Below are 27,652 nucleotides of genomic sequence, written 5' to 3' on the forward strand. Positions count from 1 at the left end.
TCCATGTTAACTGGCTGCAAGTGTGATTTAGTTATTGCCAACACCTGTTAGGTGCCACAGGTAAGTTACAGGTGCTGTTAATTACACAAATTAGAGAAGCATCACATGATTTTTCAAACAGTGCCAATACTTTTGTCCACCCCATTTTTTAGGTTTGGTGTGGAATTATTTCCAATTTGGCTTTAGGACAATTCTTTTTGTGTTTTTTTCATTGAAGACAAATTAAATGAAGATAATACCAAAGAATTTGTGATTGCAATCATTTTCAGGAAGAAACTGAGTATTATCTGACAGAATTGCAAGGGTGCCAATACTTTTGGCCACCACTGTATACTATATACACAGTATACACACATATACTATATACACACAGGCATATACACAGGCACATATACAACATATACACAGGCATATATACTGCATATATACACAGGTACATACACACATACCATATATAGGCATACACATATATACTCTATATACACAGGCACATATACCCAGGCATATATACTACTTATACACACATGTACATACACATATACACAGCCATATATACTATATATGCACAAACATGCCATATATTCAGGCACATACACATATACACAGATAATTACCACTCTGTTGCTTCATAAGTTGCAGAAGACCCTCCTGTGCTTCTTCTCTTGCTGTGTCCTGTGTAACCAGAACACAGCTGTACGACTTCCAACTTCTTGCTATCCCCCCAGCTCTGCTCTCCCTGCTCTCATCATTGGCTGCTGGAGCTGCAGCCTCCATCCTCTCCTGAGCAGGGAGCCCCGCCATCTTCTCCCACGCGCTCTCACACAAGGGGGAGGGACGGGGCTTATTGCAGAGCTGCAGGGGAAGTTTTTAATAGAAATCCCCTCTCACTGATTCCGGGGCCCATTGGGATTCATCAGTTTACCGGAGAGCCAGTCGGACCCCAGCAATATTAGTGTTCATGGCCCTCTGCTATATGTGAGGGCCCCCCTCCCCTCTGGGCCCCGATGCAGCTGCACCGGCTGCACCATCTATATGTCCGCCCCTGGTGAGCCAAAATGAGGACAGTGATGAAGATATATGTAAAGTGCTGTGGAAATTAAAGGGAATCTGTCTGCAGGTTTTTGCTACCCCATCTGAGAGTAGCATAATGTAAGAGGTAGATAATGCTGGAAAAACAATTAGCGCAAATAGGGTCTTATCCAATGACACAAGGGAAATTGAAAAAAACGTGAATTGTTCACCTGGTACAGTTATGTAACCACAAAAGTAAATTACCGTATTTTTCGGACTATAAGACGCACTTTTTTCCTCCAAGATTTTGGAGGAAAGTGTGGGGGGGTGCGTCTTATAATCCAAATACTATATACATGGCTGTGCGTGGTGGTGCGTGTGGGGGAGCAGCAGTGGGGGATCAGCGGGGCACAGGAGGCAGCAGCCTGCTGCAGCCTACGCTGTGCTCGCTGTAACGGGTCTGGGAGGTGGAACCTCTGAGCAACTATACAAGGGGGCAGTCCTTGTAAGGAAGCGGGTGGCTCCCAGGGAAGGCGGGCAGGTAGTCACGGCTAGTGACGGGGACAGTCTCTGGGTAGAAGGGCAGGAGGTCACGGCAAGAGACGGGGACAGTCTCTTGACAGGCGGGTGGTCACGGCAAGTGACGGCAGAGCCTCTAGGTAGGCTAGCAGGCAGGTAGCAGGTGGACGCTCCCAGGTGAGCGGGCAAAAGTCTCTGGACAGGCAGGTGGTCACAGCACGTGACGGCGGAGCCTCCAGGTAGGCTAGCAGGCAGGTAGCAGGTGGACGCTCCCAGGTGAGCGGGCAAGAGTCTCTGGACAGGCAGGTGGTCACAGCACGTGACGGCGGAGCCTCCAGGTAGGCTAGCAGACAGGTAGTAGGTGAGCGCTCCCAGGTGAGCGGGCAGGCTGGTCCATAGACAGACTGACAGGCGTCGGAAGGCAGACCGTCGGACCGCAGGCTTGCAAGCAGGTAAGCGGATATCAGGCAGGTATCAAGCAGGAATCTGGCAGGTGACTGGCAGTAACAGGCAGGAATCTGGCAGGTGACTGGCAGGTAACAAGCAGGAATCTGGCAGGTGACTGGCAGGTAACTGGTAACGGGACCTGAGGGCTGAAGCAGAGTGAAGGCTTTGCAACAACATTGCTCGGGCACCTCCATTTTGGAGGAGGTGCCTTATATATGGGAGGTCCTCCGGCAATTGGCCGGGGACTCCTTAGGACGGCGCGCGCGGTCCCTTTAAGAGAGGGGGAGCGCGTGCGCGCCCTAAGCACACTGCCGGGGAAGGAGCGCGTGCCGGAAGCAGCGGGGAGAGAAGCGCTGGAGGACGCCGCGCCAGGAGCGGGGAGGTGAGAGGGACGGCGTCTCTGCCTAGTACGGGGCAGAGACGCCAATGCTACAGTACCCCTCCCTTTAGGCCCCCTCTTTTTTTGGCCAGAAAGAAATTTTTCAAGGAGAAGCGGGGCGTTGATGTTCTCCCTGGGTTCCCAAGTTCTCTCCTCAGGACCAAACCCCTTCCAATCCATCAGAAAAAAGGTTTTTCCTCTTACCCTCTTGGAGGCCAGAATACTCTCTACCTCAAAGATGTCATCAGCGGAAACCGGAGCAGGAGGGGCACCTGGATTATTGGAAAAAGAGTTAAAGACAACGGGTTTGAGGAGAGATAAGTGGAAGGAGTTGGGAATCCGTAGGGTGGCCGGGAGTTTTAACTTGTAGGCCACAGGGTTAATTTGCCTAAGGGGACTTGTCGAAGGGACCGATGAATCGAGGGCCCAACTTGAAGGAGGGTACTTTGAGCCGCACATGTTTGGACGAGAGCCAAACCTTGTCTCCCGGACGGAATTGAGGCGGATCCAGACGTCTCTTATCAGCATATCTCTTCATCCGCTCAGAGGACAGAAGAAGAGTGGACCTGGTACTCTCCCAAATAGTAGAAAATTCGCTGACAAGAGACTCCGCAGCAGGGTTGTCCACAGAAACGGAGACAGGAAGTGGAATCCGGGGATGTTGGCCACCGACTATAAAGAACGGGGATTTGGAAGAGGATTCGCTCTCATGGTTATTGTAAGAGAACTCGGCCCATGGTAGGAGATCCATCCAGTCCGAATGGTGTGCATTAACGAAGTGCCGGAGGTAACTGGTCAGGATCTGATTGATCCGCTCCACTTGACCATTGGACTGTGGGTGGTAAGCGGAGGAGAAGTCCAGGGTGATGTCTAGCAGCTTACATGTGGCTCTCCAGAAGCGTGAGGTGAACTGAACCCCACGATCCGACACGATGTGGAGGGGCAGGCCATGGAGACGGAAGATGTGGCGGATAAAGTCTTTAGCCAGCTCGGGTGCAGATGGGAGGCCAGGCAGGGGAATGAAGTGGGCCATCTTAGAAAAGCGGTCAGCGACAACCCAAATGACTGTACAACCGGCAGAAATAGGAAGATCGGTGATAAAGTCCATAGCAATGTGCTGCCAAGGAGCAGCAGGTACGGTAAGGGGCAGGAGATGGCCGGCTGGTAGATGTCTGGGAACTTTGTTACGGGCACAGGATGAGCAGGCCGCGACAAAGTCTACCACGTCCTTACGCAGGGTAGGCCACCAGTAATGCCGGGTAATGAGTTGGAAGGTCTTCTTTTGGCCAGCATGGCCAGCTAGTTTAGAAGAATGTCCCCAGCGAAGAACCCTCTCCCGATCTGGTACAGCTACAAACGTCTTACCGGGTGGGAGACGAGTCAGATCCAAGGGGGCCACATTCATCACCTTGGAGGAGTCGATGATGTGCGTAGGCTCCTCCTCTTGATCGGAGGACAGGAAGGACCGGGACAAGGCATCAGCTTTGACGTTCTTGTCCGCTGGACGGAAATGAAGAATGAAGTCGAAGCGGGCAAAAAACAACGACCACCGGGCCTGTCGAGGATTGAGTCTCTGGGCATTTTGGAGATATGCCAGGTTTTTGTGATCCGTGAAGATAATTACCGGGTAGAGAGCCCCTTCAAGCAGATAGCGCCACTCCCCCAGTGCCAATTTGATGGCTAGCAATTCACGGTCTCCTATGGAGTAGTTGCGCTCAGACGAGGAGAAGATTTTGGAGAAGAAGCCGCAGGTTACCATTCTCCCGGTAGAAGATTTTTGGGTGAGTACCGCTCCGGCTCCGGAGGAGGAGGCATCAACCTCCAGGTAGAATTGTTTATTACAGTCCGGACGGTGCAGGACGGGAGCAGAGGCGAAGGCTTTCTTTAAGGAAAGGAAGGCCTTCTCGGCTTCAGGCGACCATGTCCTGGGATTAGCCCCCTTACGGGTAAGTGCAGATATGGGAGCAGTCCGAGACGAGAAGTGTGGGATGAAAAGACGATAGTAATTAGCGAAGCCCAGGAATCGCTGTATCGCCTTCAAACCTTCAGGACGAGGCCATTTTAGAACGGAAGAGAGCTTCTCGGGATCCATTTGCAGACCTATCTGGGAGATGACATAGCCCAAGAACGGTAGGGAGGTCTGGTCGAAGAGGCACTTCTTGTATTTGGCATAGAGGTGGTTCTGCCGAAGCCTAAGCAGGACCTGACGAACATCCCTTCGGTGTGTGGGGAGATCCGGAGAGAAGACCAAGATATCGTCCAGGTATACCACTACGCAGGAGTACAGGAGGTCACGGAAGATGTCGTTGACTAGTTCTTGAAAGACAGCGGGAGCATTACAGAGACCGAAGGGCATCACAAGGTACTCATAGTGACCGTCCCGGGTATTGAATGCCGTCTTCCACTCGTCTCCTTGACGGATACGGACCAGGTTATATGCTCCTCGTAGATCCAGCTTGGAGAAGATCCTGGCGCCCTTGAGACGGTCAAAAAATTCGGAGATGAGCGGCAGGGGGTATTTGTTTTTTACTGTGATGAGATTGAGTCCTCTGTAGTCAATACAGGGACGTAGCGAGCCGTCTTTCTTTTTGACAAAGAAGAATCCGGCTCCAGCCGGGGAGGTAGATTTTCGGATAAATCCCCTAGCCAGATTCTCTTCAATGTACTCAGACATGGCCCGGGTCTCGGCTGCAGACAACGGGTAGATACGCCCACGGGGAGGAGTGGTGCCAGGTACCAGGTCGATCGGGCAGTCATATGGCCTATGGGGTGGCAACATCTCTGCTTCCTTCTTACCGAAGACGTCCGCATAGGGCCAGTAAGGAGCCGGGAGACCTGGTAAATTAGCTGGAGTAGGCGAAGGGCGAGCTGGGCGGACCGGAACCAGGCAGGTCCTATGGCAGTCTGGACCCCATCGGAGTACTTCACCGGATCGCCAGTTCAATACGGGTTCGTGTGTCTGGAGCCAAGGTAGACCTAGCAACAGGGAGTGAGAAAGTCCGGACAGCACATGGAATGAGATTTCCTCAGAGTGCAGCATTCCCACCTGCAGGGTTATGGGTTCAGTGACGAGCAGGATGGTCTCCGAGAGAAGTCTTCCATCCACGGAGGCGACTGACAATGGTTCAGCCAGGGACTTGGTGGGAATACGGTATCTCTCTACCAGAGACTGGGAGATGAGGTTTCCAGCATCTCCAGAATCCAGGTGGGCGAGTTCAAAGTGACGGTTTTCTCCCCAAGCAATAGAGACCGGTAAAGTCAGAGACGGAGAGGGCTTACTTTTGTCTAGGACGACCTCTCCGAGCGGTCCTAGACACTGGCGTTTCCTGGCTTTTCCGGGCAGGAACGGATGAAGTGCTCCATACTGCCACAATAGAAACAGCTTCCCTCGGCTCGGCGAGATTCTTGGCGAGATCTGACCATCTTGGTCTGGTCGATCTGCATAGGTTCAGGCGAGAGCGCCCGCGGAGTGACTGGTTGAGAGGCAGGTCTCAGGGAAGTAGGAGCAGAGCAAGAATAGTCTTTCTCCCAGGCAGTCTCTTTGGCACGTTCTTGGAACCGGATGCCAATCCGGGTAGCTAGTGACACCAGGTCATCCAGAGTGGTAGGAATGTCCCGACCAGCTAACTCGTCCTTAATCCGACCGGAAAGACCCTCCCAGAAGACGGACACCAGAGCCTCATTTTCCCAGGCAAGCTCAGAAGCGAGGGTGCGGAACCGTATGGCATATTGGCCCACGGTGAGACTCCCTTGGCGGAGACGTAGCAGAGAGGAGGCAGAAGAGGTTTTCCGTTCAGGTTCATCGAAGACTTTCCGGAAAGCAGCGAGGAAAGACGGCAGGTCGGACACCAGGGGATCCCCTCTCTCCCACAGGGGATTTAGCCATGCCAGTGCCTCCCCAGTGAGATGGGACATGATGAAGGCCACCTTGGCCCGGTCGGAGATGAACTGGTATGCTAATAGCTCAAAGTGCAGGGTGCACTGGTTTATGAAACCCCGAGCTAAAGTAGGTTCGCCGGCAAAGCGTGGAGGTGCCAGAAGCCGAGGTCCATAGTCGGGTACCATGAAGGGGCTGGATTGCGCTACCGCAGGAATGGGCACGGCTGGACCAGAGGTAGACAAAGACGAGTCACACAATGCGCCTAGACGAGAGTTAACGGACCGTAGATAGGACAGTACCACCTCCTGCTGAGTTTTCTGACGTAAGACTTCCTGGTGCAGATCTGAGATCTGGGGACCACCGGGTTCCATGGCCCGAGCAAACTGTAACGGGTCTGGGAGGTGGAACCTCTGAGCAACTATACAAGGGGGCAGTCCTTGTAAGGAAGCGGGTGGCTCCCAGGGAAGGCGGGCAGGTAGTCACGGCTAGTGACGGGGACAGTCTCTGGGTAGAAGGGCAGGAGGTCACGGCAAGTGACGGGGACAGTCTCTTGACAGGCGGGTGGTCACGGCAAGTGACGGCAGAGCCTCCAGGTAGGCTAGCAGGCAGGTAGCAGGTGGACGCTCCCAGGTGAGCGGGCAAAAGTCTCTGGACAGGCAGGTGGTCACAGCACGTGACGGCGGAGCCTCCAGGTAGGCTAGCAGGCAGATAGCAGGTGGACGCTCACAGGTGAGCGGGCAAGAGTCTCTGGACAGGCAGGTGGTCACAGAACGTGACGGCGGAGCCTCCAGGTAGGCTAGCAGGCAGGTAGCAGGTGAGCGCTCCCAGGTGAGCGGGCAAGAGTCTCTGGACAGGCAGGTGGTCACAGCACGTGACGGCGGAGCCTCCAGGTAGGCTAGCAGACAGGTAGTAGGTGAGCGCTCCCAGGTGAGCGGGCAGGCTGGTCCATAGACAGACTGACAGGTGTCGGAAGGCAGACCGTCGGACCGCAGGCTTGCAAGCAGGTAAGCGGATATCAGGCAGGTATCAAGCAGGAATCTGGCAGGTGACTGGCAGGTAACAGGTAGGAATCTGGCAGGTGACTGGCAGGTAACAAGCAGGAATCTGGCAGGTGACTGGCAGGTAACTGGTAACGGGACCTGAGGGCTGAAGCAGAGTGAAGGCTTTGCAACAACATTGCTCGGGCACCTCCATTTTGGAGGAGGTGCCTTATATATGGGAGGTCCTCCGGCAATTGGCCGGGGACTCCTTAGGACGGCGCGCGCGGTCCCTTTAAGAGAGGGGGAGCGCGCGCGCGCCCTAAGCACACTGCCGGGGAAGGAGCGCGTGCCGGAAGCAGCGGGGAGAGAAGTGCTGGAGGACGCCGCGCCAGGAGCGGGGAGGTGAGAGGGACGGCGTCTCTGCCTAGTACGGGGCAGAGACGCCGATGCTACACTCGCTACTAAAGAAAATTAATATTCCCTGCTCCCCACGCCCATGGGTGTAGAGAGCAATGAACATTCATTTGTCTTAATAGCCGGCACACTGCAGCTGCAGCGTGGCTCCTGCTGCTGCTCTGCGGTCTGTGTGCCCGCTATTAAAGCTCATGAATATTCCCTACAACCCACTCCCATGGGTTGTAGTGAATATCCATGGTCTTTAATAGCGGGCACACTGACCGCAGAGCGGCAGCAGGAGCCGCGCTGCGGTACAGTGTGTCGGCTATTGAACAGAGTGAATGGTCACTGCTCTCCACGCACAGAGTCCCGGCGTGGGGAGCAGTGACTATTCTAGCACAGCGTCTCACACTGTTTGAGGGCGCGTGGCAGGGACACCATGCGCGCCCTGCCATGCGTGGCTCACACAGTGAGAGTCTTGGCAGTAGAGTGGGACAGCGCTGGAGGAGAGAGGAGGTGAGTATGATTGTTTTTTTTTTTGTAGGAAGCGTCATGGGGGCTCAGAGGGTGCCATGCATACCAGGATGGGGGCTCAAGGGGTGCCATGCATACCAGGATAGGGGTTCAAGGGGTGCCATACATACCAGGATGGGGTATCAAGGTGTGCCATACATACCAGGATGGGGGCTCAAGGGGTGCCATGCATACCAGGATGGGGGCTCAGAGGGTGCCATACATACCAGGATGGGGGCTCAAGGTGTTCCATGCATACCAGGATTGGGGCTTAAGGATGAGGATGAGGGCCAGGTATACCAGGATGGGATGGGGGCCACTTATACCAGGAAGGAGGGGCCATACATACCAGGATGGAGGATATTAACAGAATTGGGGGACATTACCCCAATACCAGTGTCAGCAGCAGACCCTCTCCCCCATAACAGGGCATCATGACCACATTTTTTGCTTACATTTTTTTTTCCTATTTTCCTCCTTTAAAACCTAGGTGCGCCTTATGGACCGGTGCGTCTTATAGTCCGAAAAAAACAGTAAGTTTTTTTGGAAATCAGCTGCTGCAGTCCCTCAATTAAAAGCCATTAAATGGGTAAGAGAAGTTTGCAGGGTTTTAATCTGCGATGCTGACAATACCAGTATGTTGGATCAAAGGTATTCAGAAATGGATCCCAGGATCAAAGAGTTGTGGTATACTTCGAAACACGTTGACAAACCGCTATTAAAACTGTTTGATCCTGGGATCCATTTCTGAATACCTTTGATCCAAGATACTGGTATAGTCAGAAGGGCAAATTAAAACCCCGAAACTCCTCTAGCATATTTAACACATGATGTTATGGAACAGACTCTGGATCCAGCAATGTATCACTTTCTGGACTGTTATCTGAATGCTGAGCTCTGTATAACCCACCCACACCACTGATTGACAGCTTCCAGCACATGTACAGTGTACACAGAAAGCTGCCAATCAGTAGTGGGGGCAGGTTATACAGAGCTCAAGAATATGAGTGATTACATGGCAGAAGGTTTACTAGTCTACTAGTCCTCTAATGATAATCTCCTGCTGAAAAAAATCACGGTTCTATCAAAACTCCTCTGAGCAACACAGTAAGTGACACATTGCTGGAATCACAGTCTTTGCCTCTACATTTTTCTGCTCTCAGACTAGGCTGAAAAAACCTGATGACAGATTCCCTTTAATGGTGTAATTTTAGCGTGTAAAATAAATAAGGTGTCATCTTTATTTCTCTCTTTTAATGTTTTTCAGGTTTTCATTTGTGGACTACGTCAGATTCCCTGGACTACGTTGGACCTGTGTATGATTTTTTTTTTAAAATAAATTGGTGAACCAAGGAAAGAGTCGTGGAGTGTTTTTTTTTTAAATAAAGTATTATTGTGTTTTTTTCTTTTTAGTACTGGGTTAGCAATGGGGTGTCTACTAGACACCTTTCCATTACTAACACCAGGGCTTGATGTCAGCTATGTTTTTGGATAATTCACAGCTGACATCAATCCCAACTACCATCACCCCGATTGCCAACGCACCAGGGCATCGGGAAAAGTGAAGGCAAAGTGCCAGATTTGGAGTATCTCATGTGATGCTCCATTTCTGGGGCGGCTGTGGGCTGGTATTTTCAGGCTGGGGAGGGCCCAATAACCAGGGACCTTCCCAGCCTGATAATAACAGCTCACAGCTGTCTGCTTTACCCTTGCTGGCTATAAAAAATGGGGGGACCCCACGTTGTTTTTTTAAATTTATTTATATGTTAGGTTAATAGCTGTAACATTAGGTCAACATACAAGTCACTAAAGAGTGTCATTTTGTATAATCTGTCCTGGTGTTGTAAAATTAGATGTCTATCTATAATCTATCTATCTATAAAGGGTTTTTACAAAGCTTGCAAACCTTTAACACATAAAAATCATTATTTTCCGCAAGGCAATTTATTCCGGTACATATCACATGGACAGCACACGGATGCCACACGGATGGCACAAACAAGTATGTCACACGGACACGCAACACTGATAACACCGGTACTGTTTTTTCCAGTACCTGTGTCATCAGGACGTGTGAAGGGGGCCTTAGACTGTGTATTCACGATGAGTTTTTGGTACGTTTTTGACATAGCGTATTTTTGCAGCTTTAAAAATGCAGTATCTTAGACCACGTTCCCACAATGAGTATTTGGTGAGTATTTGATGTTGCAGATTTTCTGAACCATTTCTGCACCTATTATGTAAATTAGGGTGGAGTAAATGGGGCAGAAAATCTGCAACATTAAAAACTCACAAAATAGTCATTGTGGGAAAGTAGCCTTAATGCTAACAATTAAAATTCACATTGTGGGCTCAGTAGCCATGTTTTTTTTTCATTGACACCTCTATAGGGAAATTTTGGTTTCTTGCATTGTGCTGTATAAATGAATTAGCGATGCTGCAACAAAGCTCAGTGCACATGAAGGCATGTGATGTATTGTTTGTGCCTAGTCATCATGCTATTATAAAGGTGGCTACCACATTGTTGTCCTACGGGCTGTCGGCAAGCAACAGCTCCCGAGTCCAAACCACTGTAATCCAATGAAAGCAACAATACGCAGGTATGTGTGAAAGCAATGGAGTATAACGTTAAGGGTTAAGTTCCCACAATTAGTTTTTGGTGAGTTTTTGACGCTGCAAATTTTTATTTAAAACATCACAGCTTTATTTGAAATATGACATACCAAAGAAAGACAAAAACTGCGGCTTTAATCCCTTTACGACGTGGTACGTAATAGTATGCACTACGTCGTAACCCCCGACTCCGCGCGGGCTCCGGCGCTGAGCCTGCACTAAACAGGGCACATGTCAGTTGATTTATACAGCTGACATATGCCCACAACAGCCGCGGGTGGAATCGCGATCCACCCGCGGCTGTTAACTAATTAAATGCCGCTGTCAATCTCTGACAGCGGCATTTAACAGCACCGCGCTGGAAGCGCGTCACTTACCCGCCCATTGGTGACCCCTTCCCATGATCGCGGGTCACCGATGGGTTGGCATGGATGGATGGTTCGCGCTCATAGCAAGTGAGCATTTCTGCTACACACAGGCGATCTGCTCATCGCCTCAATGTAGCAGAGCCGATCAGGTAATTGCTGCTTCTAGTCTCCCATGGAGATTATTGAAGCAAGCAAAAAGTAAAAAAAAAATGTTTTTAAGGGTATGTGCGCACGTTCAGGATTTGAAGAAGAAATTTCCGCAGCGTTTCTGCATCTCCTTGACAGGAAAAATGCTGCGGAAAATCTGTGCTGTTTTGACGTGTTTTTGACATGTTTTTTGTGCGTTTTTGCCTGCGGATTTGCCATGCGTTTTTTCCAATGCATTGTATAGGCAAAAACACATGCGGAAACGCACAAAGAATGGACATGCTGCGTTTTTTTCTGCACATGAAATCCGCTCAGGAAAATTCCTGATCATGTGCACAGACCTTGCAAAATGTCATAGGAAGTCATGGGATAAGGTATGCAATGCGTTTCTGGCCCATTTCCACGCTGAAAAAACACACCAAAAACGCACTGTGTGCACATAACCTAAAAATATAAAAAAAATTAAAAAAAATAAAAGTTTAAATCACCCCCCTTTCGTTCTAATTCAAAATAAAATAATAATAAAAAAACACACATACACATATTTGGTATCGCCGGTTTCAGAATCGCCCGATGTATCAATATAAAAAAATAATTAATCCGATCAGTAAACGGCGTAACGAGAAAAAAAATCTAAACACCAGAATTATGTTTTTTTGGTCGCCGCAACATTGCAATAAAATGCAATAACGGGTGATCAAAACATCGGATCTACACCAAAATGGTATCAATAAAAACGTCAGCTCGGCAAGCAAAAAATAAGCCCTCACCCAGCCCCAGATCCCGAAAAATGGAGATGCTACGGGTCTCGGAAAATGGCGTCTTTTTTTTTTTAGAGCAAACCTTGGATTTTTTTTCCACCACTTAAATATAAAAGAACCTATACATGTTTGGTGTCTACGAACTAGTAATGACCTGGAGAATAATAATGGCAGGTCAGTTTTAGCATCCAGTGAACGTGGTAAAAAAAAAAAAAAAAACCCAACAACTGTGGAATTGCACTTTTTTTGCAAATTCACCGCACTTGGAATTTTTCCCCCGTTTTCCAGGACACGATATGGTAAAACCAGTGAAGGTGTTTAAAAGTACAACTGCAAAAAATAAGCCCTCAGATGGCCATATTGACCGAAAAAATAATAAAGTTATGGCTCTGGGAACAAGGGGAGCAAAAAACGAAAATGCAAAATGCTCCGGTCATTAAGGGGTTAAAAATACGCAGAGACATATAAAAATGCAATAAAAAAAAAAACACAATTTACCTAATTTATATAATAGGTGCAGAAATGCTGCAGAAAATCTGCAACATCAAAAACTCACCAAATACTCCTCGTGCGAATAAGGCCTAATATAGAGAAACAAGTCTCACTAGGGATTTTCTTTGGTCATGTGCTTGAAATGGAAGGACGACTATCGTTTGTGCATCGTTCTGCATTAATACGCATTTGGAGCTAAAATCTGACACCTTGTGGAGAGAAAGGGAACTGCAGTATAAAAATGTCAGGAGTAGAACAAAAAGGCTATGTGGTTAACATAACAGCATGTCCTATGTCTCCTACACGACTCGTCTAAATGTGCCACATTTAACACAACTTTTTAAACTATGGATAGATTTTCCCAGGAGCAGAACAACAAAAATAACTGAAGTTCTAGACCCCCGGCCTGACAGATATTAACGTAGCCTGACGGAACCCACTGACTATAATTGGGACTGTTGGATTTCCTTCATGGGGTCCAGCATTTTACCAGATAAAATAGTTCATCATCATGTTGTAGGTATTATTGACAGAATCTGCAATGGAGACTCTGAGATGTGAACAGGGTCTAATGGAAATGCCCAAATCCTCATAATCACAGACAGTTTTGTTATATGTAATATGTGGGAAGCACTAATTACATATTGAAGGCAAATTCCAGCATCCGTCCCGATGAATATAAAGAATACGATGCACCCAGAAGAGACTGATGTACCCCTGGGACAGTAGTGTCCCAATATAAAAGGCATATTTCAAGATTTACATCGATGACCTATCCTTAGGATTCAAAACATGGCACCCCCTCCAATCATCTGAGTGTCTCAGTGCAGTGGCCAGTTGGGTTGTACAAAGTGTAGAGCCAGAACAGCATGGCCGGTACACTCTGTTGTGGCTGTTCGTAGGTGCTGCAGCTCAGCTCCCACTCACATCAATGGGAGTGACTACACAGTGTAAGGCCGGTTTCATACTTCTGTATATTTCCGGTACCGGAAAAAATGTTACTGGAGTTATCCATGACCCGTGTGTGTCACACGTGTAGCAAACGTGTGCCGCATCAGAATCACACGGACAGGTGCCTGGGAATCGGCACTACAGTTAGCGCTGTTCCCAAGCGCCGAGTGCTGAACACTGCCCTCATCATGGTTCCCTGCCAGCGCTGCGATCAGCACCAGCAGGGACAATGATGTGGGTAGTAGTAGTCTGCTCCCGCAGTGTCCTTGTGTAAAAATAACAATAAAATAATAAAATCCATATACTCACCTGTCCGGAGATGTCCCCTGCTGTGATCCTCTGATCGCTGACGCCGATTTGCTGGGGCTGATCTCAGGAGCTGTGTCCTCTAACTCAGTGAGCGCAGCTCCAGAGCGGCTCATTCTCCCCGACTCCTCGGCGTCAGCGGTCAGAGGATTACAGCGAGGGACATCTCTGGAAAGGTGAGTATATGGATTTTATAATTTTATTCTTATTTTTACACAGGGACACTGCGGGAGCAGACTACTAATACCCTCATTATTGCATTGTCCCTGCTGGTGCTGATCGCAGTGCCGACAAGGAACCATGATGAGGGCAGTTTTCAGCACCCGGCGCTTGGGAACAGCGCTAACTGTACACTGATTCCCAGGCACTGGCATGTGTCACACGGATGACACACGGATATCATCCGTGTGGGACGTTTTGCAGACTGTGCATCTGCAAAAAAATGGACATGTCAGCATGTGCAGCACACAAACACACGGTCCGTAAAAACACACTGACATGTGCACAGACCCATTCATTTGAATGGGTCTGTGTGTGTCAGTGTCTCCAGTAAGTGTGGAAACTGTCACCACTTGTACTGGGAACACGGACCTGTGAAAGTGCCCTAGGTCAGAGAAGAATAAATAGAACTAACCAGCTCACTAACGTTCTGGCTCACTGAATCCTCCGCCCGGAAACACGACTCCTGCTTGATGTTGTTTGTGATCACCTTTCTACGGTGTAAGTTAACAGGAAAAAAATAATCTACAACTGCATGCATTTTGCATTAATTTTGTTATATTTTGATGAGGGAATGGGGGAGTGAGTAAAATTTAACTGGGATCCTTCCCAGGTTTTACTACGAAGCCCTATGGTTGCTTGCAGTCTCGGACAGGAGGGCCAAGAGTCCACCAGTGACTTTGACTCTGGGGACCCACTGTTCAGCCATACCTATGCTTCTATATAATAATAAACTGAGCGGCATGTTAAGTGGAATTTGTCAGCAGGATTTCACCCTCAAACTATTTATATGTGCATGCAGCTCTTTCAAAAACACATACCTCTACAGTGCCAGTGCGATCCTCCCTTACTGGCAAATCAGCGTTTGAATTGATATGCAAATGAGGATGATGATCTGAAGCCTCCGTCACTCCAACTCTGTTGCCCACCCTGCGACGACTCTTCTTGCGTGACTGACAGCTCCTTTGCCTGGGCGGGGAATAGAGCTGGAGTGACAGAGGCTTCAGATCTACAAATAGTTTTCCAAGTTTTCCAGCCTCATTTTCAGTTACAGAGGAATGGACTGGCCATGTAAAGGTATCGCTGGACTAGTGTGTGAAAGAGATAATTGCACATATAAATAGTTTGGGTTGTAAAATCCTGTTGACAAATTCCATTTAAATGAATGTATAGATGCTACCTTTGTCTGTGCATAGTGAATCAGGTGTATTGTGCCAACTACTGCTCATACAGGGTTTTGGGGGGCCCACCCAGGGATTCACCTGTACCCTTGGGGGCCAGTCCAAGCTAGGTTACCTGTACCACTACTTTGTGAATTGTGCCTCTACTACAGCATCTTTATATACATTATCCTTGTACTGTGACTTTTTTATACTTTATATCAGTGTTCCCCAACCTTTCTGACCTTGAGAGCCACATTCAGCTCTGAAAGAGGATCGCGATCCACATCCAGCTCCCGCACCCCTCACAGTAGTGACACCCAGAGCCCCCATTATCGGTATAATGACAGCCAAAGCTTTCCCACAGAAATCACAAGGCAGTATACCAAGATCCAGGTATTCCCACCTTCAACAAGCACTCCCACCATGCTGTCCCATCCAGCTTCAAGCACTTTCTCTGACTAGCAGTATCATCCTATTTTCAGTTTACCAGACTTAAATTATCTCTGAACCCCACAAGGCAAGTATATGCACACCCAGATCTGCTCTTCTGTGCTGGGCTACTCATAAAAGTCACCATCTGGAGACCTGCTCTTCATAGCTGTTTGCTAGACCTGGTGGCGCACCAACCTGGCAGACAGCTACGAGCCTCACATCATGGGCCCACGAGCCACAGGTTGGGGACCCCTGCTATATATGCACTGTGATATCACTGCTTCCTATTGTGCTATATTATTGCTCCTCTATGACATCATTGTGTGCATTAGTCTGGTGCTGTGACATCACTTTGAATTTAGTGTGCTCATTAAAGGTTTTCCCACAAACTAAGTAAATTTTAATCAACATTTTAATCAATAGATCTTGGAATAATAATAATTTCCCAATTGGATGTGTTTACAAAAAATGTCCCCGTGCCGAGATAATCTTATAAATGTGCCCCTGCTATGTACTGGGTAATGGCTGTGTCTGACCGTACAGGGACATGGTCTGATCATACCACATCTCCTGGGCAGGGGAAGAAGGAAAAGAGTATACAGACAGGACAGCTTGAGATCACAAATGATTCTTTTTTTAGGTAAAATATTGCTTAAATACAGGCAGCGAAATGTTTTGCCTTACAGAAAGAATCATTTGTGATCCTGTGCTGTGCTGTCTGTATACTCTTTTGCTTCCTCCCCTGCCCAGGAGCTGTGGTATGATGAGACCATGTTCCTGCACGATCAAACACAGCCATTACACAGTACACAGCAGGGGCACATTTATAAGATTATCTCAGCACAGGAACATTGTTTTAAAACACATCCAATTGTGGAAATTATTATTATTCCAAGATCTATTGATTAAAAAATACTTTGTGGGAAAACCCCTTTAAGTATCGCTTTTATGTTGTGTTACCTTCATGCTGTGACACCACTGTGTCCATTTTTTCTAGTACAGTGATATGTGATCAGAAAAAGCTTGCAAAGTTGTGCCAAGGTGGGGTCAGCCTTACTCCATGTTTAGCTCTAAAGACTAGTGATGAGCGAGCATGCTCGTTACACGAGATTTAAGAGCATGCTCGGGTGTTTCCTGAGTATCTTCTGCGTGATCGGGTGTTATGTTTTAGTCACGCTGTGTGCATGATTTGCAACTGTTTGACAGCTTTAATACATGTGAGGAATGCTTGTTTCTTAGGCATTCCTCGCATGTTTTAAACCTGTCAAAACAGTTGCAAATCATGCACACAGCGTGACTAAAACATAACACCCGAGCACGCTAAAAATACTCGGCGAGCACCCGAGCATGCTCACCGAAAGGGTTAACAGAACATACTCGTTCATCACTAGTAAAGACCCATAGTTAGTAAGTATACCTCAGCATGCTGCTCAACCATTGGGGCATGGTTTCTCTGATGAGACAGCACCATGCAGAATGCGCCAATTGGGGCAGTCAGCTGATCAGATTTACTCCAACTGCAAGCATGATCTTGTTGTTGGTATCCACTGGCAAAAAAAAGCTTGTCCCTTGTAGTGGCCGATGCAGGAGGAATGTAGTTTTACACAGTGGCCATTCAGGTGAATTCACAGATTGCAAGGATGGCTCAAGTCCACCAGAAGAGGAGCAGCTTGTTCAGAGGGCCTCTCCGTTCTGGCTCATAGGAGTATCTGCAGTAGACAACCATTGAATACTTACTATATCCCATTAAAATAATTGTCCTGGATTAGAAAAACATGGCTGCTTTCTTTTAGAAACAGTGCCACCCCTAAAAATGCATTGTGTATGGAATTGCAGCTCACCTCCATTCACGTCAATAGGGCTGAGTTGCAATACCATGCACAAGTCATAGCCAGTGGTGGCGCTCTTTCTGAAAGCAGCCATGTTATTCTAATCCAGGACAACCCCTTTAACACTGTTGTTCCCTTTCTATGCATTGCACTATATGAATGCATTGACTTAGTCTAGATCAGAGGTCACCTTGTCCCTTACGACTCCTTTCCAACGTGTGACTTGTTTTTTATTAATTTGTTCAAATAATTGAAAGGCTCATTCCCAAAATCACAAGTTATTCCCCAGCCTATCCCATGGGGGGTCCCCGCGGTTAACAAGTATGGCCAGGGGGTAACTTGTGAATTAGGGAATGACACTTTAAATCGTTTTTTTTTTTTATTTTAGCGCTGGAGTGGTGCTACTAATCTTAATTCCCTGCCCCTAGTATAATACTCAGCAGCCGCCGTCTTCTGCTCTGCTTGGCGCTGCTTCGGTCCTGCGCCGCCATCTTGTGACTGCAGCTTCTAACTGGCCGGAAGTCAGAGGTAACAGTCACAAGCTCTCAGTGTAGGTTTAGGAGACTCTTTCTGGCCCCGTCTGGCTCTCATAGACTTACACTCAGTAGTGACCTCCGTATTGTCCAGCAAACACTGGAGCCATCCGGCAGGTCACAACCTGCAGAAGACAACTGGAGCGGCGCCGATAACAGATGAAGATGGCGGCCGGTGAGTAGATGGCCGGGGGCAGGGAACTTACATTAGTGACACCACTCCAGCGCTGCAATAAAATAAACCTTCTGGAGTGGTGCTATAATGATTTGCACTTATAGCTACAATGTCTCCTATTTTCTATGAGCTTGTTTGATTTTGACCTCAAGATAATAATGAAAGCAATAATACGATTCCCTCATGACAGAGACGTGACATTGGGAGTGCTGACACCAGAGCAGACACTTCCTCCGCATCGTCCTCGTTATCCCAGCTCCTGCACGTGAGCTTCCCTCCACGCATGCGCACTCATAGATGAAATTTGAGCTTGCCTGCAGGCAAGAATTTGAACGCAAGCGCAGCACGCCCGTTCCCTCCCCTTCCGGTCCTCGGATAGCAGGTTTCGCACGTCCGCATCCGCTCTCAGTGAGGGATATCATGGCGGCGTTGGGCAGGCTCTCTGGCATCCTTGGTCGTTCGGTGGCTAGCCGTGGTCGCTTGTTTTCTGCGGCAGCTCATGCAGAGCATGGCGATGCAGGTATAGGGCGGCACCAGTGCGGCAGGGGTGGCCGGTACTGTGGGTCACCTTCAGCAGGCCGCTGTCAGTGAAGGTCACCCCGGGCAGCGGCTCATCTGTACTTCTCTCCCCACAGCTCGTACATGGAAGATCCTGACCTTTGTGGTGGCGCTGCCTGGTGTGGCTGTGTGCATGCTGAACGCGTACCTGAAGGCGCAGCACCATGAGCCCCGGCCGGAGTTCGTAGCCTATGAGCACCTGCGGATCCGGAGCAAGGTAGGGGCTCATCCTGGGGGAGGGGGGTCAGTGATGGCACCTGAGGACTGGCCACTGACCTGCAGCGGCCTCCCCATGGAGGTGATCGGGGCGGATGTATGATCACATGTACGCTGGTCACTGACCTGCAGCGGCCTCCCCATGGAGGTGATCGGGGCGGATGTATGATCACATGTACGCTGGTCACCGACCTGCAGGGTCTTCCCCCTTGGAGGTGATCGGGGCGGATGTATGATCACATGTACGCTGGTCACCGACCTGCAGGGTCTTCCCCCTTGGAGGTGATCGGGGCGGATGTATGATTACATGTATTCTGGTCACCGACCTGCAGGGTCTTCACCGTGGAGGTGATCGGGGCACTGTATGTGTATTGTCTGACACTCCCTTTTCTATTCCTGTCTGTGGCATTTAGTGTTTGACAGATGACACCTTTTATAGTAAAATCTGATTTGTGGATTCAGTGTGTTTTTATTGTCTTCAGCGCTTCTTGTAAAATCACTTCTGCGCCCAGCTGTATAGCTGAGTTGAGTTCATTAAGCCATTAACCAGCGTTTTATTGGTTAAGGTTGTCTACAATGACCTTCAGTGACTTGCAGCTCAGAAACCACAGCGTAAAATCTCTAGTGAATGTCCGATTCCCAACCTGCTATATGAGCGTAGTTGGGACCATTCTTTTTTCTATTTAGTCGATTGGACCGCTAAAAAGTAAAACCTGTTTAGAAATGGCTCCTACAGATTAGTTTGGGTCCTGTAAAAGCCGCTGTTACCCAGAGATGGGCGTAAAATAATGAATGCAGCTGTTACTCACATTTCCCAGTTCAGAACTGCCTCTGCCCCAGTCACTGATCTGCCGCAGTGGTGATGACTCTTCTACAGTGCAGCCAATCATTGGACTCAGAGGCTCTGCATATATAGACAGCACAAGCCCCTGAACCAAGTGATTGGCTGCAGCGGTGACAACATAATCAAAGAGACCAGAGCGGTGGTAGAGAAGAGACATGGTTAGACCTGAGGACGGCGAGTGACAGCTCAGTTTTTTTACGTTGTCAATCTGCCAGCCTATAAATTAAAAAAACATAACACATATAGCAAGACAACCCTAGTCAGCATAAGTCACCCTTAACACATTGGAGGGGCATTGTACTGTTATTGCTCATGAATACGTTTAAAATTGACAACTGGGTATTAACTTTTTCTTTGTCAAAGGGATATTTTTAAAGAGTGAGCACTGATTGTATATGGTCAGAGTGAATCCCCCCCCCCCCCCATTTCTAGCAGGATTAACAAGAACGGCCCTACTTATTTATAGTTCTTATGCTTTGCTTATATAGCACCATCATATTCCACAGCACTTTACAGACATCATCATTACTGTCCCCAATGGGGCTCACAATCTGTTAGTATGTCTTTGGAATGTGGGTGGAAACTGGAGAACCTGGTTTCCTCCCACATTACAAAGTGTGGCACAGATGCCGAGGAAATGATGCCCATTGGACCGGACCAAAAGCATTTACATATAGAGAAGGTAAAATAGGTATTTTTGGTGGCATACAGGGGGAGTTGGGGGATTATGGACACATTTGTGTAATGCACTTCAGACACTCAGAAAAACTGGTAACAGGCGCTAAAAAACTGTTGACCGGTTCCCTTTAACCTGATCTGTGAAAGCTATAAAGAGAAAAAAATCAAAATGCTGGAATTGCTGGTTTTCTAGTTGCCACAACTCCATAAAAAATGCAATAAGAAGCGATCAAAGCGTCTCATCTACCCCAAAATGGTATCAATGAAAACATCAGGTCACCACGCAAAACACAAGCTTTCATGAAGCTTCATCGACGATGGAGCTTCGTGAAAGCTTGTGTTTTGCGTGGTGACCTGATGTTTTCATTGAGATAGAGAGAGAGATGGATATAAAAGATTTCTCTTAGACTATGTGCCCACGATGCAGATTTTAAGCAGAAATTTCCGGAGCATTTTTTCCTCTCCCTGGCAGAAAAAACGCATGCAGATTTTACATGTCTTTTTTTTTTTTTTTTTCTGCCAGGTTTAAGCGTTTTTACATGCATTTCCACATGCGTTTTTTCAAGTGCTTATTTTAGCATCACTTGGAAAAGGGCTTGACAAGTTGGTCACACTTTATAAATCCATGCAACTGGCATGGATTTATATTGTGTGACTGAGATTTCTGCTTAAAATACTGCACCTATAGTGTGGGGGTGGGGAATTCATACACACCTCTCCGGTGACTCCCGGTCTGCTCCCGGCGGCGTCCTCTCTTCTCGGAGGCCCGTGGTGTTCACGTGACCATCAGCTGACTAAATGATGTCACCACAGGTCCTGGCAGAACACCATGGGCCGCCTAGGAGAGAGGATGCCGCCGGGGGCCGCCAGAGGTGTGAGTTTGAATATTTTTATTTTATACTTTATAATTCTTTTTTAACTTGCAGGTACCAAGGTCGGATGAGAGTCTCCTCTTCTCCAGACACAGGTACCATCCGCGCATTGAACCGCATAACATCTGCATGTATACATGCGGATGTTATACCGATCAATGCAAGTCAATGGCGGCGATTTCGCTGCGAAATAGCACAATAAATGGTTGTGCTGCGGATTTTTCCGCAGTGATAATCCACAGCGGAAATTTCTGCAGCATGTGCATAGCACATGCGGATTATCATTGGGGAACATCCCAGACCTCTTAGCAAGCGATTTTAATGTGTTTCCGCAGCGTAAATACCACCGTGGAAACGCATTAAATCCGCTTTGTGGGCACACAGCCTTAAACTTCACAATTTTTTTTCTGCCACTTTGTGATTTTGGTATTGTCTAGGTCAGTACGATTATTTCTAAGTCATTTTTATTGCAGAATGAACTCCTAAAAAGTAAATCACAAAAAAACAATTGTTTGAGGTTTTTTTTTTTTTCTTGCAAGTTTCATTTTGCTTGGAATTGATTTTCCAGTACACTGTGTGATAAAATTGATTGTGTCATTCGAAAGTATAACTAGTCACTCAAAAAGCAATCACTCATAACTTGGTCAGGTCTGAGAATTTCCCTTAAAAATAGGTTTTTGAATTTGCAATTTTCAGCTGGCATTATATGGGGGTGTATGGAGTATTGTATGTGTATATACACACATTAACATACAATTATAGTAATAGAAAGTGTAATAAAGCTCTTTATTTTGCATACTGGAGTATTTGTTGTTTTTACAGAAATTCCCTTGGGGAGATGGAGTGAAGAGCCTTTTCCACAATTCCCATGCAAATGCTCTTCCCACCGGCTATGAAGAGTCTGAGCACTCGGAGCATTAGACCTTGGACACCTTGTTATCCGGACCAGTGCGGTGTATGGGCCACATAATGAGCAGGGATCATGCTATTCTATTTAATGCTGTACATGCCCACTATCCTTCTACTGCTGCGGCAGTTGTCTAATTAAAGTTTCTGTTGGACCTACATGCATTGACTGATCTTGATTGACAAAGGAACCTGTGCTTTCTTATATCTAAATCTGCTGCCTCCTTTCAGTATTGTGTGGATTTGGAAGTAGAGCCTGTTCCACAGAGGGCAGATGCCAGGTATGTTATATAGCGATCATTGCCTCTAACCCCAGTGATCAGCGTGCCCACCAGTCTCTGGTGTTAACCTATTAAATGCTGCTGTCAATCACTGATAAATGGCATTTAACCATTTCACAACAAACTTGTATCATATGTCATGTCCCTCCCTTTACTGCCGGCTCAGCCATCATGTGCCTTTAACAGCCGCTTGTGAAATGGAGCTCTGCCCATGGCTGTTAACCTGTTAAATCCAAGGCTATGGAGTTGGTATAAAATAATATAATAAATTTGGTACAGTAGCTCAATGCAGGATGTGCTGTAAATGTTTTCATAAGAATTTGGGAAAGTTATGAAATGTCCTATAAATGTCTGTTCTGTTCCTGCTCTAAGGGTCTCTTTTAGTGGAGATGAATCTGTGCTGCACTTTCTGTACACGCTCAGTAGTGAGGCAGTGTTGGGGAGTCGGAGTCAGGGAAATTGAGGAGTTGGAGGTTTGGTTTACCGACTCCACAGCCCTGGTTCAATCCCACTGTCAATCTCTGACAGCAGCATTTAACATGCGCCGACAGGGGCGGCAGCTCTCCACGCTCCCATTAGCGTGCTTGTGTCCTGATCGTGGAGCTCTGATTGTCATGACAGCTGGGGGTCTGTTGATGTATCATTACAATCCTCTGAACCCTGTGACTGGCGTTCAGAGTAGATTGAGATTTTGTATAGCACAAGCGGTCAGACAATCGCAGCTTCAAGTCCCCTAAGGAGACAATTGAATACAGTAAAGTGTGGGGAAAAAAGTTTTTTAAAATGTTAAACTAAAGAAACTAATCACCCTTTTTGCCCAATAAAAAATAAACATTTGGTATCGCTGCATTCGTAAAAGTCAGATCTATCAGTAAGTGGCCTAACGAAAAAAAAAATCTAAAGCCTAAAGAGGTGAACTGCCATAAGTTACTGTGCATGCAATTTGTAGGTGCATGTTCACACTGCCCACTAAACAGACAAAACCTAAGAAAAACAAAGTGAATAAATAAATAGCAATACTGCGTGGAAATAATATAGCGTGCTTAGTTAACACCAGGATTATTGATTTTTGGCCGCTGCAAGAGGCGATCAAAACATTGATTTAGGCTGCGTGCCCACTTTGCGGATTACACGCGTTTTTGATGCGGAATTTCCGCAGCTGAAACGCTTGTAAAACGCTTTGTAATCCGCACCCCATGGTCCCCAAGGGGATTCTTCAAGTTCTATGCCCACACTGCGGATTTTGCCGCTGCGTTCAAAAATCCGCAGCATGTCCATTAATTTTGCGTTTCCGCAAGCTGAATTGCCTTTTGCAATGCATTAAAAAACGCAAGGCAATTCCGCATGTGGGAATCACGCGATAAACGCGTGCGGAATTCCGCATACGTTTTTACTTGCAGAAATTTTCTGCTTCATTTCCGCAACGTGGGCACATAGCCTTAGGCTGTGCCCACGATGCAGAAATGAAGCAGAAAATTTCTGCAGCATTTCTGCATCTCCCTGGCAGAAAAAAAGGCATGCGGATTGTATATGCGTTTTTCCTGCAAAATACATGCAGGTTGTCAAGCGCTTTCCAAGCGATTTTAGCATCACTTGGAAAGTGCTTGACAACTCGGTCACACTATATAAATCCATGCAAACAGCATGGATTTATATAGTGTGACCTGAGAGAATGGTAAAAAATAAAAAAATAAATATATACTTACCCTCCGATGGCCTGCGCTGGCTTGCTTCGCTCGGTGCCGGCTGCCGGCAGCGGTACACTGAAGGACCTGCCGACGTCAGTGTCGCGTGACCCTTCACATGACTCTGACGTCAGCGCAGGTCCTTCCATTGCGAAGTGCTGGGAAGCAAGGAGGAGCGCAGCGCGGGCCGCCAGAGGGTAAGTATACATTTATTTTATTCTTTTTTAATAGTACCTGTGTGTGGATGAGACTCTCCTCTCCACCCGGGTACCATCCGCACATTAGAACGCGCCAATTACGCAAGTACAGATGCAGTCTTGCGGAATTGGCGCGTTCTAATGCAAGTCAATAGCGGCGAAAACGCAGCGCTTCCGCAAAATAATTGGTGGTGCTGCGTTTTTTTCCGCAATGATAATCCGCAGTGGAAATTTCCGCAGCATGTGCACAGCACATGCGGATTATCATTGGGGAACATTGCTGCCTTTCTACCATGCGTTTTTAATGCGTTTCCGCAGCTGCAGAAACGCATTAAAAATGCATCGTGGGCACACAGCTTTAGGGATGACTGTGTCTGCTGTGGATTATGCTAAGATGGGTGACTATTGCTGCGACGTGCAGTATATTATATGGACGATGATAGGGGATGCATTATACTTTTGCTATGAAGCCTCGTGAATTTTATGTATGCCCCTGCTGAGTAAAATGGTTTATTTTTTTTTTTTCTACACATTAAAGAGCAGTGGCAGAACGGGGGACATATACCAAGATAGGGGATATAGCAGAATGTGCAATATATATATATACTAGGATGAGGGACATACAGTGGGGGAAAACAAGTATTTGATGCACTACCTATCTTCCAAGTTTTCCCACCTACAAAGAATGGAGAGGTCTGTTATTTTATTTTTTTAACGTAGGTAGACTTCAACTGTGAGACAGAATCTAAAAATAAAAAACAGAAAATCACATTGTAAGATTTTTAAATTGCAGATCACATACCAACCACCAAGAATTCTGGCTCTCATAGACTTGTTAGTATTTCTTTAAGAAGCCCTCCTACTCTGCACTAATTACCTGTATTAATTGCACCTATATGAACTCGTTCCCTATATAAAAGACACCTATCCCCACATTCTCACTCTCCAGCAGGCCAAGACCAAAGAGCTGTCTAAGGACACCAGGGACAAAATTGTAGACCTGCACAAGGCTAGGATGGGCTACAGCACAATAGGTAAGCAGCTTGGCTAGAAGGTAACAACAGTTCACACAATTATTAGAAAACAGAAGAAACACAAGATGACTCAATCTTCCTCGGTCTGGGGCTCCATGCAAGATCTTGCCTTTTGGGTAAGGATGATTCTGAGAAGGGTCAGGAATCAGCCCAGAACTACATGGTAGGACCTGGTCAATGACCTGAAGAGAGCTGGGCCCGCAGTCTCAAACATTACCGTTCGTAACACATTACGCTGTCATGGATTAAAATCCTCAGGGCACGCAATAGCCCCCTGCTCATGCCAGCACATGTCTAGACCCATTTGAAGTTTGCCATTGACCATCTGGATGATCCAGAGGAGGCATGGGAGAAGGTTATGTCAGAAAAGACCAAAATAGAACTTTTTGGTATTAACTCCACTCGCCGTGTTTGGAGGAAGAAGGATGAGTACAACCCCAAGAACACTATCCCAACCATTAACTCAAAAAAGTCTATGGGAGTGAGGGATAAAGCTAGAGCCGAAAAAGAACTCCCATAAAAAATATATATGGCAAGCAAATTTATTTAACAAATATTCAACAACACATACATTATGAAATCAGTTAAAAAAGGGATGGAAAATGATGTCACTACAGGTAACAAGTGTGACAAAGTCACTGGTAGTGTGTCAGAAGGGAGGTATGTGACGCTGAGACTCTTAGCCTCAGTACTGTGAAAACATGCGAGTTCTCCTGCACATTCGGTACCTAGAGAGTTAATAGAACCACATTTACAAGGGAATGTTTTCAGTGGATAACGAAGTGCAGGGAGGGACATTATCCACCATCCGTCGAGGGAGTGTCTGGGCTTTAAATAGCCAGTGCTGGTGTGTTCAGTACCTGGGTAAACTTGCTCCAGAGTGGAGCTAGCATGGGCTGTGCTGAACCTGTGTGTGGCTAATTGGGAGTGGCCAGACCTTAGCTGAGATACTGACTGTGCTGCAAGTTTTTGTATTTTGTTTTGTCTCTTTAGCCGAATGGGATGTGTTCTCTTTATGGACTCCAGGGTAGTTTATGTCTGCTAAATAAACTAACCCGAAAATTTAAAGAGACCGTATCCCATGTTTTACCTCCGCATACAGCCGAGTTTGGCGCTATACCACAAGTGGTGTTAGAATTGCAGGCAACACTCCAAGCGAACACGTGTGACTGTCACAGGAAGACCTGCATGTCCTGGGTGAAGTCGGCTGTGAGCCAGCAACTGACGCCGGACAAGATAGAGTACCTACTTAAGCATTTGTTCCAGGTGCAGCACCAACAGCAACGAACGCAGCACCAGCAGATGCAACAGCAGATGGCGCAACAGGAGACCACCAAACTGCTTATGCCGCAGCTCCAGCAGCAGGCCCACCAGGACAAGTGCCGACAACAACAGCAGTAGATCGATTTGCTCGCAGAGGCGATCCGTGGCTCTGCACCAGCTCGAACGATAAGGTCAGTGGATGACTTTTCTGTCCGAAGTGATGACGTAGGTTTTCTGATGGTATTCCAGAGGGTCTGCGAGAGGGAGAGTGCTACCGCCAGAGCAATGGGCAGAGGTGTTGGCGCCATACCTGACTCGGGAACCCCAGAAGGCATATTATGACTTAGCCTTGCAAGACGCCAAAGAATATGCAAAATTAAAAACTGAAATTTTGGCACGCTTGGTAACAATGACTGTCAGTGCACAGCATGTCCACCGCTGGGCGTATCACCACGAGAAACCACCGCGCTCCCAAATGTTTGACCTGTTGCACCTGGTGCAAAAAGGACTGCAACCAGAATCTTCTATCCCGATGCAGATCATAGAGCGAGTAGTGATGGATCAGTTTGTGCGCTCCTTACCGAGGCCTGTACAGACTTGGGTTGCCCAGGGCGATCCCCGGAACGCTGATGAACTGGTTGAGAAGTACCAGGGGGTCGAGAGTTCCGTGGGAAAACAACCCACTCCATACTGGGGCTGCCAGTTGGGGGCGGAGGCCCAAAAGGGGGTGGTGCATCCAAGGTCCAAAGGGACGGAAGAGGTGGTGCCCATGGTCCCCTCGGGAGAGATTTGTTGGCGGTGTCACGGCCCAGGCCTTGTAGCTGCCCTCTGACCTCTGAATAGACGGGACTGTAGCCTGGGACGTCGCTGTTCCTACTATGCCTACCCCGTTTGCAGTGTGGACTATCAGCCTGGTGAGGGGCCACAGTCATGTATGGTGACTGTTAATGGGGTACTGGTGGCAGGAATCCTGGAATCAGGGAGCTTGGTGACTCTCATAAGTG

The 27,652-nt window shown here is 47.6% G+C and overlaps 1 protein-coding gene across 1 annotated transcript; it reads left to right on the forward strand.

Annotated features, from left to right (window-relative positions):
* The first annotated feature begins 18,447 nt into the window (after positions 1 to 18,447).
* COX6A1 (cytochrome c oxidase subunit 6A1) lies at positions 18,448 to 22,349 on the forward strand. Its single transcript, XM_073673516.1, has 3 exons — positions 18,448 to 18,634; positions 18,750 to 18,889; positions 22,105 to 22,349. The coding sequence occupies exons 1-3, from the start codon at positions 18,535 to 18,537 to the stop codon at positions 22,201 to 22,203; spliced, it is 339 nt and encodes a 112-aa protein (XP_073529617.1). The 5' UTR covers positions 18,448 to 18,534; the 3' UTR covers positions 22,204 to 22,349.
* The last annotated feature ends 5,303 nt before the right edge of the window (positions 22,350 to 27,652 follow it).

Source organism: Phyllobates terribilis, unplaced genomic scaffold (assembly GCF_046119375.1).
Source record: "Phyllobates terribilis strain yellow unplaced genomic scaffold, ASM4611937v1 Scaffold_1__5_contigs__length_1240528914, whole genome shotgun sequence".
Classification (NCBI taxonomy): domain Eukaryota; kingdom Metazoa; phylum Chordata; class Amphibia; order Anura; family Dendrobatidae; genus Phyllobates; species Phyllobates terribilis.

Excerpts from the sequence above, each read along its gene's own strand:
- COX6A1 (XM_073673516.1), top strand. The coding sequence starts at position 18,535 with ATGGCGGCGTTGGGCAGGCTCTCTGGCATCCTTGGTCGTTCGGTGGCT. Across the intron at positions 18,635-18,749 it reads TGCAGAGCATGGCGATGCAG|CTCGTACATGGAAGATCCTG; the intron begins GTATAGGGCGGC and ends CTCTCCCCACAG. Across the intron at positions 18,890-22,104 it reads ACCTGCGGATCCGGAGCAAG|AAATTCCCTTGGGGAGATGG; the intron begins GTAGGGGCTCAT and ends TTGTTTTTACAG.